Source organism: Pristis pectinata, chromosome 15, assembly GCF_009764475.1.
Source record: "Pristis pectinata isolate sPriPec2 chromosome 15, sPriPec2.1.pri, whole genome shotgun sequence".
In the NCBI taxonomy this organism is placed as follows: domain Eukaryota; kingdom Metazoa; phylum Chordata; class Chondrichthyes; order Rhinopristiformes; family Pristidae; genus Pristis; species Pristis pectinata.
This window is the reverse complement of record NC_067419.1, coordinates 4,228,802-4,246,963: the sequence shown is the minus strand read 5'-3', so window position 1 is coordinate 4,246,963 and position 18,162 is coordinate 4,228,802. Positions and strand designations below refer to the sequence as shown.

The 18,162-nt window shown below is 46.3% G+C and overlaps 1 protein-coding gene across 9 annotated transcripts in view; it reads right to left on the bottom strand.

Annotated features, from left to right (window-relative positions):
• The window catches only part of dgki (diacylglycerol kinase, iota), a 167,391-nt gene that overhangs the window by 50,342 nt on the left and 98,887 nt on the right, over positions 1-18,162 (bottom strand). For all 9 annotated transcript variants that reach the window (XM_052030154.1, XM_052030146.1, XM_052030149.1 and 6 more), the window contains 3 exons: positions 10,953-11,090; positions 5,674-5,752; positions 1,277-1,332 (listed from right to left, as the gene is read on the bottom strand). In XM_052030154.1, the coding sequence (XP_051886114.1) occupies positions 1,277-1,332; positions 5,674-5,752; positions 10,953-11,090 (273 nt within the window). The remainder of the gene's footprint in view (positions 1-1,276; positions 1,333-5,673; positions 5,753-10,952; positions 11,091-18,162) is intronic.

Below are 18,162 nucleotides of genomic sequence, written 5' to 3'. Positions count from 1 at the left end.
GGTTCACAGTGAAATTTATTGTAATACAAGGTAGCATCTAAAAAAGAAGGTGAATCAATACGAATAACACCCAACAGTCTGGAAAAATCTGCGAGTCTGAACTTTTTTCCCTGGAGCGTAGGAGGCTGAGGGCTGACCTTACTGAGGTTCATGAAATCATGAGGGTCATAGATAAGGTCTTTTTCCACCCCCAGAGTGGGGAGTCTAAACCTAGAGGGCAGAGGTTTAAGGGGAGAGGGGAAAGATTTAAAGGGGACCTGAAGGGCAACTTTTTCCACACAGAGGATCATAGGTATATGGAACGAGCTGCCACAGGAAGAGGTAGAGGCAGGTACAATTATAGTGTTTAAAAGACTCTTGGACAGGTACATGGAAAGATATGGGGCAAAGGCGGGCAAATGGGATTAGCTCAGGATCGCACCTTGGTCAGCATGGACAAGTTGGGCCGAAGGGTCTGTTCCCGCACTGTAAAACTCTGTGACTCTATGATATCACCAAAGTCCCGAGTGTGCTGGATTATCAGAGTTTTACTGTATAAAAGCCAGTGACTTGTCCTGACACCTGGAGACCTTTTGGTCCATTGTAGGACTGAGCCAAAATGACAGGCTTGCTGCAGTATGTACAGGCCACTCTTTATGGTGAACTCATCTCCCGACGCTCACTGTCGTGGCTTACACAGGATGAGTGGCTACTGCAAAAAGGGTTGGATGACTGCAGCATCAGTGTAGCCTCCTACTGGAGCCCTCAGGAACTGACAAGACCATTGGAGATGGTGAGAACTACTATCATTCAGACAGGGCACCCAAAATCAATGGGATTAAGCCAATGTAGAAAAGAACAAGGGGGGAAAAAAAAAGGCAAGAAGGCAAAGAAAAAAAGGAAAAGAAAAGAAAATATTGGATTTACATGATGTCTTTCACAAGCTTGTCCCAAGGCACTTTGCAATCAATGAGCACTTATGAATTATTGCTATATAGAAAATCCCAAAGCAGCAAGTCGTGCCCATGTATCATCAATAAGATACCAACAACAGTAAACAATGCACATCTGACAACACTAATTCAAAACTACATTCAGGGTGCAAGCCCGAGATCTCACATAGACACAAGTTCACAAAGCTCGATGTGTTTATTAAGCTGCACTATCATTTACTCGCTGTGCTCATTTCTGACTCTGTCAATGGGATCACAAATTGCAGCTGCTGGTCAGAGGCTCAAGATCTTTCCTGTAAAGTCTCTCTAATTACTTTACATCTTTTATACGTGATATGACTCACCCCTGCATAAAACATCTTGTTCCTAAATCGACTGTTAAATCGTTCTGGATTTGCTTCTATAAAAATAGGGGAAAACAGATTAGTATCTAATGCACAGCAAGCTATTAACAGTTCATCTAAGCAAACAGTGTCAATCAAACACAAAAGAAAAGAATATTGAAATTAAATGGATGTTAGAATAATGGTTGCCAAGATCCTGTCTGTTGTCCTCTAAGTGCTATACAACCACAATAACTGTAACCAGACTATTCCTGAATGGAACCAGGTTCTGGGACACCAGCATTCGCTGGTGGACATGTGGTCCAGCAAGGAAGCACCGATGTCCGCAGATTGCCGAGCTCCCTGCTTGGGGAATTGGCACTAGCACAGTGGGCCCATTGACATAAATGGAGAGAAACTGGCTGCTGGCAAAAGTGGAGCTTTTTATGTGGCTTAATTAAGTTTATGGAATTGTTTTTAATTATTTTTAGAGTGTGTGTGTGTATGTGTATTTATGTATGCGTCTGTGGGGGTGTGTGTGAGGGAGTGTGTGTGCACTTAGTCTTTTAACATTAAACTTTTTAAACTTCATGTTTGCTTGCTTCAGCAGGCCCCAAGTGATTTTGGATTTGTGAATATGAAGGACACTCGACCTCCTGAGAGTGGTCTCCCAGCCGTGGACTGTGCCTGGAACCATACTGGAGGAACATTGTGATGACCAGTGGTGTTGGGGCAACAGAAGATCTGACCCATTATTGTAATACTCTCTCTGTCATGCTTAACAGATAGACACTATGGACATTCACTCACCAGGTTCAGGTAGGGCTCTCCCTCCTGCATCCCTCAAGATCAAATCACACTCTGACACTAAATCACATGTTCACACAAAACTCAGATGCACAATACACATTCCCACCACCACCTCCAATGTGGAGGACTCAATAAGGTACCAGTTGGCCAACGCAGCACGGTTGCTGATCGCAATCCACAGAGACTCGAGCAATTTCAGAAATGCAATCTTTATAGAGCACAGCTCCACAATGCACACAGCTGGATCGCTTTAGTTACCACCCTGAGGATCTGTGAGACCGACAGTGCTGGAGAATTTTCTGAGAGTGTCACCTTTAATGATGTAGTGAGAGGTCCAGAAAGTTTGTTGATTGTGCTTTGTGCAAGGGATTGCATGAGGGACTTCATTTCTGTCGAGCATTTCTCTGCAGAATCATCCCAAACCACACACAATGAATAACTTTGATGTAGAGTGATTATTAGGACTGGAAAATCCAGCAGTTTATAAATAAGTTGGCACACAAGGCAGCGAGACGAGTGACCTATTCGTCAATACTGGTGAACTGTTGTGATGTGAAAACCACTTGGCCAGTGGGGGAGCTCATTCCTCATCATCAAATAACATTTGTTAAAGGTCACTTGAATTACAGGTATGGTGTCTCATTTGAATAGCATGTCTAAAGGACATCTCCCACCACCCATCACTCTCTATTACATAGATTTGAACCACTGGGTTTTGGAGATGGAAGGAATGCATCTTCATTGGTGCAAATTTGACACTTACCTGAAGTGAAAAGTACGTATTGTGCATCTGAGTTTTGTGTTCACGTGAATTAGTGGCAGAGTGTGATTTGACCCTGAGGGATGCTCGTTAACGTGTGAATGTCTGATATACGTGTTCATGTGTAACTGTATGGCCATGAATGTCAATACTTTGTTGTGATTGTGAAGTAGGGAAGTGTGTGTGTGTGTGTGTGTGTGTGTGTGTGTGTGTGTGTGTGTGTGTGTGTGTGTGTGTGTGTGTGTGTGTGTGTGTGTGTGTGTGTGTGTGTCCCTGCACATATTCGGTGTGTAGCCTAATTACATGCATATGAGACAGTGGGTGTATGTGCCAGTATATTTGTAATGTAGTTATTTATGAGACCATGTGTCTGTTTTGTGTGTTGCATGTGAATGTGTGCATGTGGATGTTTTGTGTATGAGTCTACGTGTATTCTACATATGTGAGCATCTGGCATGCATACAGATGTGTAAGTATATGAAGTTTTATGTAGCTTCACACTGCGACCAGACAGACAGTGTGATGGTCAAGGAGGGAAGGGGCAGTCCTGTTGATGGGTGGGGACTTGGTTGCATTCACTATTGTCACAGCTGGGTTAGACTTTTTTTGCCTTCTCTCCTCCTCCCACTCCTCAGGTGTCCGGCAGTGAGGGCTGGGTCCTAATGGTGGTGAGACCACACATAATATAGCAAACCACCGCACAAGTGACCCCGCTGCACACTGCACCATCTCCCTCAGCAGTCCCACAACACTTTGCATGTTTCTGGTCTGGTTTGTGGGGCAGTGTGACTTTCACTGGACACATTTTCATGGGTCATCCACCAAAATCTTCAGCCATGGCTCCATGGATAACTTTTGTCACCACAGCCACCCTGCAATTTGATCCATAAACAGCGGGCACATTGCTTTATTAAGAGCAAAAAGGCTACAGCAGGTGGGCAAGGATTTAAATAAATACTTATCTGTATTCACGCTGGAGGTGGTGGTGGAAGCCAGTGAGTTTGGGAAAGAGAACTGTGATGTGACGTATTGATGTTAAGAAAAAGGAAGTCTTGAGGCACATAAATGTGGATATATACTTGACCAAGAGTATGAGGGCATTGTAGGAAGGTAGGGAGGAAATTTCTGGGGCTCTGGCAGAGATTTTTGTATCTTCATTAGCCACAGGTGAAGTACCGGAAGACTAGCGAGTGACGACGTTTGTACCTTTATTTAAGGAGGGCAGCTGGGGTAAGCCAGGGAACTACAGGCTGCTGAGCCTAACATTAGTGATTGGAAAGTTACTGGAGGGGATTCTGAGAAACAGGATCTGTCTGCATTTGGAAAGGCAAGGACTAACTTGGGATGACTTTGTGCATGGGAAATCATGGCTCATGAATTTGGTTGGGTTTTTTTGAGGAAGTGACCAAGAGGCCTGATGAGGCAGGGCAGCAGACGTCTGCATGGACTTTAGCACAGCTTTTGACAAGGTCCCACATGGTAGGCTGGTCCAGAAGGTTTAGATCACATGGGATCCAGCGTGAGACAGCCAATTGGAGAGAAAACTGGCTTGGTGGAAGGAGTTAGAGGGTGGTAGTGGTGGGATGTTTTCCATATTGGAGACTTGAGACCAGTGGTGTGCCACAGGGATTGATGTTGGGTGTCCAAACAACCTGGATGGGAATATAGTTGCATAACTTTGTGGATGACACCAAATTTGGTGGTATAGTGGACAGAGAAGGTGGTTGTCTAAGGTTACAACAGGATCTAGATTAACTGAGAAAGTGGGAAAGGGAACGGCTGATGATATTTAGCTCAGACAAATGTGAAGTGATGCATATTGGGGAAGTTAAAGCAGGGCTGGATACAGGCAGGGACTGGCAGGGACCTGGGGAGTGTTGTAGAACTGGGGTACAAGTACACAGTTCCCTGAAAGTGGTGACAGGGTGGTGAAGGTGTATGGCACGTTTGCCTTCAGTGGTTAGGGCACTGAGTACAGGAGTTGGGACATCATGTTACAGCTGTACAAGACATTGGTGAGACTGCACCCGGAATATTATGTGCAGTTTTGGACGCCTTACTATAGGAAGTGAGGTAGGGTGCTGAAAAGATTCACAAGGGTGTTGCTGAGACTGGAGGGCTTGAGTCCCAGCCTATCCAGTCTCTCCTGTTTTCCCTGGAGGGAAGGAAGCCGAGGGATGAATGCAGTGTAGTTCCTTCTCTTTGAGCAGAGAACTGGTACCTGCATTATGCAAACATGGACGGCAAATTATGAGATGTGGCAAATAACTCCAGCTGCAACTTGGAAGGAAGTAGATGCATAAAGGGTTTTTTGCAATAGTTACCTTGACAGCCACTGGCATTGTAAAGTGTGTGTGTGCATGCACAGCCTACAAGTGGGTGTATATTGGCACAATTCAGATATCCTAATGCACACATACAACTCCCCAACCTACCTCAAACACAATACATTGACATTCAAGGTCATACAGTTACACATGAATACATACATCAGATGTACACACATTGATTAGCATCCCTCGAGATCAAGTCAAGCCTTGACACTAAATCACACGAGCACACAAAACACAAGTACACAAGACATCACTTCTGGTAACTGTCTGATGAAGACACATGTTCCAACTGCCAATTCCAGTGGTTCAAATGTAACACCCTTCAGATGCTATTCAAATGAGGCACCATCTGCCTTCCTGTAATTCAAGTGATGTCTGTGTATACTTGTGCATATATGTGTGTATGTGCATATGTTTATATGTGTGTATATGTGTATGCACTTATAGTCCAAAACTGCATGTATTTGCACCTGTGTGTGTATGTATGCGTGTCTGCATGAACATACGGCACTTACCCCGAGATTCATGGAACTCAAGTGTCACATGGGCATCAAAGCCCAGACTGAAGTAGTTGTTAAACACACCAAGTGGGAGCTGTGGAGAGAGAATTATTCAGTGAGTGTTGGTACAAAGCAGGTCTGAGGCTGGACGTTCACTCTATATATGAAAGCCCAGCTCAGAAGCTAATAGCCACATCCAAATACACATACACAACAACTTACAAATCATGGACAAACTGACCAATGTGACCCTAAAAACATCCAACTGACCGTGCTCTCTGAGTACCTGCCTATGATCAAGCATTGGCCAAAGGTGATAGAATAAATTCCGTTTTACAACACTTATCCCGAAGTTTACATTCAGTAATTCAGTTTATTCTTCCTTTTAATCTCCCTCTATAACGTCCCCCAAACCTCAACAAATTACCTCAGGGACATGCAAGTTGCTGTCTGAGGGTGAGGAGCAAAACTTGGGATTGGAAGGAACATATTCAATCATGTGTTTAATAATTGTCCAAGAGAGTAGCACAGCAGTGCCAGAGACCCGGCTTCAAATCCTGACCTTCGGTGCTGTCTGTGTGGAGTTTGCACGTTCTCCCTGTGACCCTGTGAGTTTGGGCGCTCTGGTTTTCTCCCAAATCCAAAAGATGTGCAGATTGGTAGGTTACTTGCTCACTGTAAATTGATCCATGTGTGTCAATGAGTGGCAGAATCTTGGGGGGTGCGGCGGGGGAAGTTGACGAGAACATGGGGCGAATAAAAAATGGGATTAATTTAGGATTAGTATAATTGGGTCAGCATGGTCTCAATGGGTGGAAGGGCCTGTTGCTGTGCTGCGTCTCTCTACGTCCATGACAATGGATCAGCAAGGTGACAGTTGGTGTCCCACACGTCCACTGCCTCTGTTACAGGATCCTGCTGCTCCTGACATCTCAAGACTTGAACAATGAAATACTATCATTAAGTCAAACCATTTGAAATTCTTAATTACAGAGCTCTCAGGATCCTGAAGTCAAAACAAGGCATTAATAAAGTACATTCCTCAGTCTGAAACTGTGCTAAGTTTAAGACCGCCTACCACAATTTAATAATAGGTGCAAAGTGTTGCAAAGCCTGAGACACAAGGGTTAAATGTAATAAGGATTCACAAGATCACAAGACAAAGGAGCAGAAGTAGGCCATTCGGCCCATCGAGTCTGCTCCATGAGCTACACTAAAACTATTCCTATCTAGCCCCAATTTCCGGCCTTATCCCCATATCCCTTGATACCTTGACTAATTAGATACCTATCAATCTCCTCCTTAAACACCCCCAATGATTGGGCCTCCACAGCTGTACGTGGCAAAGAATTCCATAAATTCACTACCCTCTGGCTAAAGAAATTTCTCCTCATTTCTGTTTTAAACCAGTACCCTCTTAAGTCTAAGATTGTGCCCTCTGGTCCTGGACTCACCCACCAAGGGAAACAGCTTAACCACATCAGTCCAGTACTTTCAACATTCGAAATATTTCTATGAGGTCTCCTCTCATGCTCCTGTACTCCAGTGAGTACAGTCCAGGAGCCGACAATCGCTCATCATAAGTAAGCCCTTTCATTCCAGGAATCATCCTTGTAAACCTTTTCTGAACCCTCTCCAACATCAGCACATCCTTCCTAAGATAAGGGGCCCAAAACTTCACACAGTATTCCAATTGAGTCTCACCAGTGCCCCATAGAGCCTCATCTACACTTCCTTACTTTTATACATTATACCTCCTGAAATGAATGCCAACATAGCATTCGCTTTCTTTACCACCGATCCGACCTGGTGGTTAACCTTTAGGGTATCCTGCAAGAGTACCCCCAAGTCCCTTTGCACTTCTGTACTTTGAATTTTCTCCCCACCTAGATAATAATCTGCCCGTTTATTTCTTTTTTCACCAAAGCGTACAACGGCACATTTCTCAACATTGAATCTCATCTGCCATTTCCTTGCCCATTCTCCTAAACTATCTAGGTCTCTCTGCAACCTTCCTGTTTCTTCAATACTCCCTACTCCTCCACCTATCTCGGTGTCATCTGCAAACTTAGCCACAAAACTATTTACTCCATAATCCAAATCTTTAATGTACAAAGTAAAAAGAAGCGGCCCCAACACCGACCCCTGCGGAACACCACTAGTAAACGGTAGCCAACCAGAACAGGATCCTTTTATTCCCACCTTGCTTTCTGCCAACCAGCCAATGCTGCACCCATTCTAAAATCCTTCCTGTAATTCCATGAGCTCTCATCTCATTAATCAGCCTCTTGTGCAGCACCTTGTCGAAGGCCTTTTGAAAGTCTAAATACATGATATCCACAGCCTCTCCCTTATCCACCCTACCTGAGATTTCCTCAAAAAACTCCAATAGGTTGGTCAGGCAGGACCTTCCCTTCATGAAACCATGCTGGCTTGGACCTATCTTGTCCTGCACCTCTAGGTATTCCATAACCTCATCCCTGAGGATAGATTCCAATAACTTTCCCACCACCGATGTCAGGCTAATAGGTCTGTAATTTCCTTTATGCTACCTCCCACCTTTCTTATACAGCGGAACTACATTTGCGTCCCTCCAGTCCTCTGGAATCATGCCGGAGTCTATCGATTCCTGGAAAATTATCACCAATGCCTCTGCAACCTCTAAAGCCACCTCCTTCAGAACCCGGGGGTGCACCTCATCCGGTCCAGGAGACTTATCCGGGAGACTGAACGCAGCAAGTTCAGACAATGCACAGTCCATTTAGTTTGGGTGATTGCTCTAAAGGCTTGTTACTTTAAATGTATCTGGTCTGTGCAATAACTTTGTCAAATTAGATGAAATCAGCCACCGTTAAGACTTCTTTCGTTAAGTTTTCGCAAACCACAGTCCCAGAACTGGGAGGTTGGGTACAGATCGTCAGTGATATTTCAAGATAACTGTAAAAACCTTACTGATTACTGCCTCTGTGCTTCTAGTGTCACCTGGTTTATTGTCACAAGTCTGCACTACTTATCTCACTTCCCCCTAAATGTTAGTGCATTTTCAAATGTTTAGCAGGCTCAAGTATTAAAGTGTCTCTGGCTGACTTCGCAGTTTGCAGTTACTGACCAGCTTGCTGTATCACCATTCCCGCTGGAACTGCTTGGTACGGGGTGGGAAACCAGATGAGTTGTGGTGGCCTGAGGTTGCCAACCCCAATGATTGATCACTGCTCCCTTTGTCACAGTGACTCACGATCCCCAGTAGATAATGGGTGACCTCTGCCAGTAAACCAGCTGTTGTCCTGGCTGCTGCTCAAACAGCTGCCGAAGCAGTGTTAACGTGGGCAACCATGGAGGGGGACTGCCCGACATCCAGCTGCAAATCAACCCCAGCCAGTCAATCAAACGATGCCCTTTCACCCACTTGATCCAAAATTAAATGTGTCCATATCTGGTGGTGGGATCTGCTATCGAAGTCTGGTAAGTGCAATGTCACACTCAAAATAAATTTTCATGTCCCAAATGTATACTGGACATATTCGTGGAGTCATAGAGAGATGCAGAACAGAAACAGGCCCTGGTCAAGTCTGTACTGACCAGCTGCCACCTATTAATCCTCCATTAGTCCCATTTTGTTTGTAACTGTCCCCACATTCTCAACAACTAACACAATATTTCTACCACTCACCTACACACCAGGGGCTAATTATTGCAGCCAATTGACTCACCAACCTGCACCCCTCTGGGATGTGGGAGGAAACCGGAGCACCCAGAGGAAACCCACGTGGCCACAGGGGGAATGTGCAAACTCCACACACAGACAGTGCCCGAGGTCAGGATCGAACCTGGGTCTCCAGCACTAGCTGTCACTCTGTCCTTTCAAATTTACTTTGCTCTCCTTCTTAAGACATGACTCATATTGTGACAAAGTTCCATGGGAATGGTGTTTACTTTCTGTGGATCAGGAAAATGAATGTTGATATTCCACTCAGTCAGGAGCCCAAAGCTACTTTAAACAATCAAGAGAGACAGGAATGCTGGCTGAATTCTCCATCCCTGTGCCAAGGTTCATTACTTGTTCTGTAGACCCACAGGCTGGAGTGAAGGCTTTGCACCCATTAGTGACTCACTGTTTGTGAGTGCCATGCTCTATCACACATTGTGTATCCAATAATGTACTCTTTAGCAAAGGTAATCTTTAAATACCCATGCAGTCTCACCCATGACATCTCTAGCTGATGAACATCCAGTGGCTGTGTACCTCAAATTTAAAAATTCACAAAACTCAAAGGATATCTAACTTAAGGGTGAATTTAGTGGGGTTTCAATGCTGCATCAGATCCAGACAGGAGGCTGGACCACACGCACACACCACATGGAATTTATACCCATGGTCCCACCCAGACTGATGTCTTTGAAGGAACAAGTAGAGGCTCGAACCCAGCAGGTCCATGTGCTGTCCATCCCTAACCCCTCCTTATTTGTTTAAGTGATCTGTTTCATAACCCCCGTGGTTTATAACAGGACTTCTATTCCACAGCAGAATCCATAGCGCCCCATTTTGTGCCAAACACATACTTTCCTATCCAACCACTCAATTCTTATGAAGGGCGATCTCACCCAACATTTGTATAATGTTCCCAATCTAAGGAAGATCCTTTGTACTCTTGCACAGCATAAACTCTTGTACAAGTGTTGGGGGAGGAGGGGGAGGAGGGGGGGAGGAGGAGAGGGGGGGATGCAAGGCAGCATCTCCCACACTGAGTCCACCTTCCCCCAGAGCTCCTTCATTCCTACGATCCATAGGCTTTTGCAAACAAGCTCTGTTATCTTACTTTGATCCACCGACTCCATGCCAACTATCAAGCACCCATCTACACCAATCCCTTTTTATTCTCCCCACATTCCCATCGACTCGCCCCCAGATTCTACCACTCATCCACACAGTATGGGCAAATGCAGAGAGTCCAATTTACATTGACCAACCCGTGTGGCTTTGGGATGTGGGAGGAAATCGGAGTACCCGGAGGAAGCCCACATGCTCACAGGGAGAATTTGCAAACCCCACATGGGCGGCAGAGGTCAGCATCGAACCCGGGTTGCTGAAGCTGGTGAGGGAGCAGCTCCACCAGCTGTCGGTGCTACCCTGTCTTCTCTTGCATTCATTGCTACGTTTGGAATACACTGCCTTGCCAGGCTGCCTTTTCAGTTAGGTTTCCAGGATAAAATTGTGCCTCAAATGAAAGATCATCTGTCAGAGAAATTCCAGGAAACAGTGAATGAACATTAGGAAAGTTACCAGCTGCAGTTACCTTCTGAGTCCCTTCCTCGGAGTCGTCCTGGGGTAGATGAGGATTGTTCTGGAGCTGAAGGTTCCAGCGGTCCAGCTGTACAATATTACCCTCTTCCACGTGGCAAAGGATTTTTGAGACTGGTTCATCTGTGTATCCCTGCGGCAGAGAAAAGACACAACTGAGCCAGCTCCCCACCTTAGTGCTTTGGTCCATGGTGATTAATGCTGACATCTCCTTCTGAGTACATGTCATAAGGCTGGTGCTGTGAGAGACCATAGCCAGTTGCTAAGGACAGGCAATCTGTATAGTACCTGACCAGCCTCCCAAACCAAACCCAACTACGCATAACCTTCCCGTTATCTGTGCCATTGGATCCTGCCTGGGAAAACCTTCCAAACAGCAGAAATATTGGGAATGTCAGATGTTACACCGATAACAAACCTACTTAGACACAGCAGCAGTTAATTTTGATTGCATTTTGCATTGAAATAACGGTACTTGTAATCCAGTGTGGATGATTTCCAGTTCAGGAAGCTTGGGCTACTCAAACCTGCCTGGCTCACTACTGCATATTATCAGGGAGTCTACACTCAAGAGAATTATAGCACAGAAATATACCCTTTGGCCCATCAAGTCCTTGCTAACCATCAAGCATCCATTCACAAGCATAGTCAAAGACCCCACCCACCCGGATCATTCTCTCTTCACCAGGCTCAAGGACAGCTTCTATCCCACTGTGATAAGACTATTGAATGGTTCCCTTATACGGTGATGGACTCTTGACCTCACAATCTACCTGGTTACAACCTTGCACCTTATCGTCTGCCTGCAATGCACCTCCCTGTAGCTGTGACACTTTACTCTGTGTTCTGTTATTGATTTTACCCTGTACTGCCTTAATGCACTGTGCAATGAATTGACCTGTATGATCGGTATGCAAGACAAGTTTTTCACTGTACCTCGGTACAAGTGACAATAATAAACCAATGCACTAATGTCATTTTATTATCATATTCCCATCAAATTCCCCCCCGCCCCCAGATTCTACCATTAAGTTACACAACAGGGGAAATTTCCAGTGGCCATTCAACCCATCAATTCACACATCTTTGGGATGTCTCCTGACTCTCCACCAATCGTCTCCCTTGTCCACAAGATTCCAAAACTTGTTCTGTTCCCCAGTAGAACAAAAGGATTCAGAAGCATGTAATAAATGACACAGATAGTCAGTGTGTGTGGACTACAGAAGGGGCTTTCCAATCAGTCTCACTCCTTTACTATTTATATATCCGGAGAGTCATAGAGGGGTGCAGCATGAAAACAGGCCCTTTGACTCTGTGTCGATTATCAACCACCCATTTACACTAATCCTACATTAGTTCCTATTTTAGTTTCCCCACATCTTCCCCCGCTCTCCTCCCCCACATTCTACCGCTCACTCTCACACTAGGGGCAATTTACAGTGGCCAATTAACCTACCAACCCGCACACCTTTGGGACGTGGGAGGAAGCCGGAGCACCAGAGGAAACCCACACGGTCACAGGGAGAACATGCAAACGCCACACAGACAGCAGCCGAGGTCAGGATTGAACCGGGTCTCTCGACACTGTGAGGGAGTGGTTCTACTTGCTGCACCACTGTGCCATCTATCCAGAAACTAGAGACAAGTAAGGGACTACATGGATGAAAAACACAACGATGCTGGAGGAACTCAGCAGGCCAGGCAGCACTCGTGGAGAAAAACACACAGTCCACGTTTCGGGTCCGTTCTCAGCAAAGGCCTCACCTTTGTACCTCTACGCCCCCAACTCAACAAATTCCGAGCCCAGCACGATGCCGAGCTCTTTTTCCGACGCCTCCGCCCCTCATTCTTCAGTAAGGAGTCCTCTCCCCTCTTCTAATGACCTGTTCTTCCACCTCCAGTCCTCTTCCACTTGGACCCCCCCCACTGGGCCTGCTACCGTCCCTGGACCTATTCATAGCCGACTGTCGGTGCGAGATCAACTGTCTTGACTTTTCTGCCCCCCTCACCCACTTCAACCTCACCCCTTCTGAACGCTCTGCTCTGCTCTCCACTCCCTCTGCACCAACCCTGACACTATCATCAAACCAGCCGACAGAGGTGGTGCCGTGGTAGTCTGGCGTACTGACCTCTACCTTGCAGAGGCCAGACGCCAACTCTCGGACACTTCCTCCTACCTACCCCTGAACCATGACCCCACTGAGGACCACCAGGACATTATCTCCCACATCATCACCTCGGAAGATCTCCCCCCCCACCCACCCCACAGCTAGAAGGGTCCTGACCCGAAACGTTGACCACCTGCATTTCTCCACGAATGCTGTCTGGCCTGCTGAAGTTCCTCCAGCATCATTGTGTTTTTCATCTAGATTCCAGCATCTGCAGTCCTTTGTTTCTCAAGGGATTACATGGAATTGCTCAAAAGTAACAAAACAGATACAAGCAGAACAGTCCCACTATCCTTTGTAGGTGTCTACCCTCCTCTAGTACAGTTTTCTGAACACTCCATCCCATATTCCTCCATCGTCTCTCCTATTTTAAACTTTATTTAAACAGCACGGTAACAGGCCCTTCCGGCCCAACGAGCCCGCGCCACCCAATTACACCCACGTTAACCTACTAACCCCTACATCTTTGGACTTTAAACTACCATAATATGTTGGGCAGTTACACAGAATAATAGAAACTACAGCACAGTAACTGGACACTCATCTTTTCAAGTCTGTTTCACTGTTTGCTATGTGAGCCACTTATCACCTTCAGTCCTTCTGAAGCTATTTTAAGTCTTCATGTCAGCTGATAGCTCTCTTCCAAAGTAATTATCTCATAACTCTTTTAAAACAGACTTTGCTTCAACAATATCAGGTTTAGATAAAGAAAGAAGCTTTTAATCCATTGAGAGTAGGATTAATTCCTCCAGTATAAAAGTCTGTAAAATAATCTCTGAAAGAACTGGCTGGAAAATAGGGGAAAATATTATCTGGAATGCCGGTGAAAGGGCAGTAGTTACATTAGAACAGGAATAGGCTCCTGGTGCTTTTTTCACCCATTCAGTGAGATCTTTGCAGATTTAACACCATGTACTTTGACCTATGCCTTTGTTCAATAATTCTGTATCACTATCAGATTTGAAATTGCCAATCAATCACTATTTGTGGAATATAATTTCAAATTTCTGTCACTCTCTGCATTTAGAGTCGCTTGTTAACATCTCTTTGAAAGGCTTCTCTAATTCCAAGCCTATGTCATTGAGTCATCCAGCATGGAAACAGGCCCTTCGGCCCACCAAGTCTGTGCCTACCATCAATCACCTGTCTACACTAAACCTTCAGTAGAACCAGCCCCCCAACATTCCCGTCAACTCCCCCCAGATTCTACCACTCACCTACACACTGGGGACAATTTACAGCGGCCAATTAACCTTCCAACCGAGATCTTTTTGGGACGTGGGAGGGAACCGAGAGGAACCCACGCGGTCACGGGGAGATCGCGCCAACTCCACACAGACAGCAGTGGAGGTCAGGATTGAACCTGGTTTAGTGGAGGTGTGAGGTGGCAGCCCGTCTAGCTGTGCCACTGCCTCCCAAGTCCTGGACTCCCGGTCAAAGAATAGCATTTCTACCCACCCTATCACTTCCTCTTAATTTCTTGAGAACTTCAGTCAAATAACCCCAACTTGGCAGAATGGCCTTGTGAGAGGGTGAGACCAGCAGAGAGGCATGGTTTCCTTTGACATCACTCCAGAGAGGAAGTCTGCCCTTCCTACCTGCTCTGGCCTGTATTGGACTCCAAACCCACAGCAGTATGACCTCCGAAATAGCCAAGCAAGCTGTTTCATGCTAATGGCCGTAGTAAAACAGAATAAAACCAGTCCATCCACCCAGCACCAACACACGGGAACGTGCTTGTGTTTGTTGACAGGCTTCAAATTTGTCAAGTTGGTCAAATTTAAATTCTCATGCATGATCCCACTTTTTAACCATTGCAATGTATTCAATAATAATTTGCTCAATCGAATTTATGAAGTACAAGGAGGAAAACGGTGCAGGGCAAGCTGTGGATCTGATTCGAAGCTCTCTCAAAGAGCTAGCACCATCAGGATGTGTCGAATATTGCTGTGAAAGGAAACTGCATATTCTGGCAGTGCTTCATATCAGGAACATTATTAACAAATCTAATCTCAAAGGCCAGTTCTCCTAAGGCAAGGCCAGAACACTCCTCGCGTCAACAGATTCACACTGTGCACTGTAGCTCAGCACCATCTGGGTGCTGAAGGGCTGAAGATACATTCAAACCTGAGCTCGACAGGTTTTGGCTAGCATTGCTACCAAGGAGTTGGGACAACAGGTGTGAAATGGAGTTGAGATATAGATCGGTCAATGACTGAATGGAACGTCAAAACAGCCTGAACAGCCCACACCTGTTCTTATGTTTCTAAGTTGGTGCAAATGGTGACTCCATTCTGCTTACAACTTAGTAACTTTATATTGTATAATAGTGGCAAGATCTTGGTTCTCATGAGGGAAAGACAGGTGTAGGGTGCTACAGACCCTTGCAAACCTTCAGTCCCGCTCACACAGAGTCAGGGCTCCATTGAAGCGGCCAGGACAACAGAAACATCATCTCAGCTGGCCAACAGCCAGCGCTGTAATGTTGTGTGGGACATTACTTACGTTTGCTGTGGTAGTTACCAGCACGTCATCAGTAGATGCCAGTTGAGAGTCCGTAGTTACCCTGTAGTCGGTCAGGGTGGCTCTACTGTCCCTGGCGTGGTGAGGTTCTATAGGTTGAAAGCCTTGCTACTGAGCATGAACCTGCCTACACAAGAATCACAGAGTCATACAGCACAGAAACACAGCCAATGGCCCACCAAGTCTGCTCCGATCAGTCAAGCATCCATTTACACTAATCCTACACTACTGCTATATCCTCCTCCCCACATTCTGTTGTCCCCCAGATTCTACCACTCACCTACACACTAATGGTCAACGAGCCTACCAACCCACACACGTCTTTGGTATGCGGGAGGAACCCACACAGCGACGGGGAGGACGCACAAACTCCACAGCTCCACCGGAGGTCGGGATCGAACCCGGGGCCGTTGGAGCTGTGAGGCAGCGGCTCTGCCTGCTGGGCCGCCCTGCTGCCCCGTGGTCAGGCGCCAGCTGGACATCGAGAAAGCAGAATCACTTTCGGGTCGGGCGTAGGGAAGATCAGGCAGTGCGGTGTACGGTCGGTGGGGATCCTGCTCTAGGGTGCAGCCTGTGTCCCTTACAAACCCGTGTGCCGTGCATCATCCGCTGCCCTCTGGCTCTCCTTTCAAACTGACCTGAGCAAATTCAGGCAGCAAGCTGTGGCAGCCTGGCAGAAGCCAGAAACTCAGCAACCACCAGACACCTCATCCTTACCCTGCACGGAGAGCAGTGGCGGGAGCTGGGGCCGGATTTCAGCCCGGGCAAATGCCTCAAATACTCATGGGCTGAGATGGGGAATGTGGAGTCATGGTTACAATCAGATTGTCCATGGTTTTATTGAATGGCAGATCAGACTCCAGGGGTCAAGTTGAGTCTGATCCTGACTGTACATTCAACATTCAGTGCGGCTACAAGCAGCAATCCCAACCAGGGCATCAGTCTGTGCAGATAACCACAGGACTAGGGTGGGACCGAAGGCTCCTGCACCCTCCTTTCACCAGCCCACCCCCCCCCCCACCCCCAACGGGAGCTGCTCCTGAAACGTCTCTGCGGCTGCCACATAGAGAGAGAGAGAGAGAGAAAGGTCCTTTGAGGAACTGACTGCTCTGCCGATTCCTGCACTCAGCTGCCACAGAGGTGAGAAGTGGATTTTCCCCAGTCGCCTGATTAATTAGCTGGACCACCTGTTTAGGTGTTGACCCCCATTTAGCACACCAAAATGGAGAGCGCTCCTATTTCTGGACAACTCTGTAACAGCAATTAAACATTATTACATAATTTCAGAGTTAGGCTTGTGGTTAACTCCAATGAAGTATACAGCCTGCTTAACACTGTCAGCCGGGAATGATGTTCCAGGTACCTGTCCCCTCTGTGCTGTCAGCATGGAGAATATCACGATCCCTTGGTTCTAAATCTTATCCAGTGCTGATCTGCTTCCACATTAAACCTGGCGAGAATGCTCACAGTGGTGGAACTGGGATCCAGTCAACTGTTCCCGTCTCCGCTCCTTGGCTCTCTCGCTGTCTTGCAATGATGATAACCCCCCGCCCCCTCAGCTGGCTAAAGGGGCATTGACACGTTGAGACAAGAGGGCATTATTGTCAAACTGCCTGCACTGTTCCGGGTACAGTAACAGGTTGCAGTAAGCAGAGCATGTGAGCAAACTATTTGACTGTGGTAGTCTGCACAGTCAAACCTAATCCTTTACTGAGAAGATGCCCACACACTGGTACTTTTCATGAGTTACTGGATAAAGATGGGAACCCTACCTATCACAAAATCCAGTACAATGGAGCAGAAGTCAAACTTGGGCACAGTCTGGTCTGCAATGGCTCAGTGATCTTGTTTACTAACTGTTCAGTTTGGGATTCCAATATATTCTTTATCACACATTTCCAAATACATTTAAACATCTTAATCACTTATACAATTTACAGTAAAACTCCAATAATCCGGCATCCAATTGCTCGGAAATCCAGATGATCTGGCATCTGGCTCACTCGTTAGTCCAGAATGTGTGCTAGACGTCTGGAATGCACATAGGGGTGCGTGGACAGAGCTGGGGGTCCAGAGTTTGAGCCGGAGCTGGAGTGGGGGTCCGGAACATCAAGCCAGGAATGTGGATGGGGTTTATGTCTGGAGCTAGGGCTTGTGTGCTTCATGGCTCCCTTTAAACTCACTTAGTTCGCCAGAAAAGTTGTTATACTGTATTTGTTGTTATATGTTATATGTTGTTATACGTAAAAAAAAACTGAAGTAACTGTGTGTTTAAGTATTAATGGGAGTAACATCCAACAGCCCAGAAAATCTGCTGGTCCAGCATCACCAAAGTCCCAAACTATCAGGGTTTTACTGTACTTCAAAATTAGAGCTCATTCCTCCTGCATTCCTCCAGGTTGGGAGCAAGCTGCATGGCCGTGGAGATGATTTTCTGTTTTGCTCTAACCGAGGTGGCAAGGGGCATCTCAGCACGACAGAACATGCATGGGCATCCGGTTGGAGTCGCCTGCA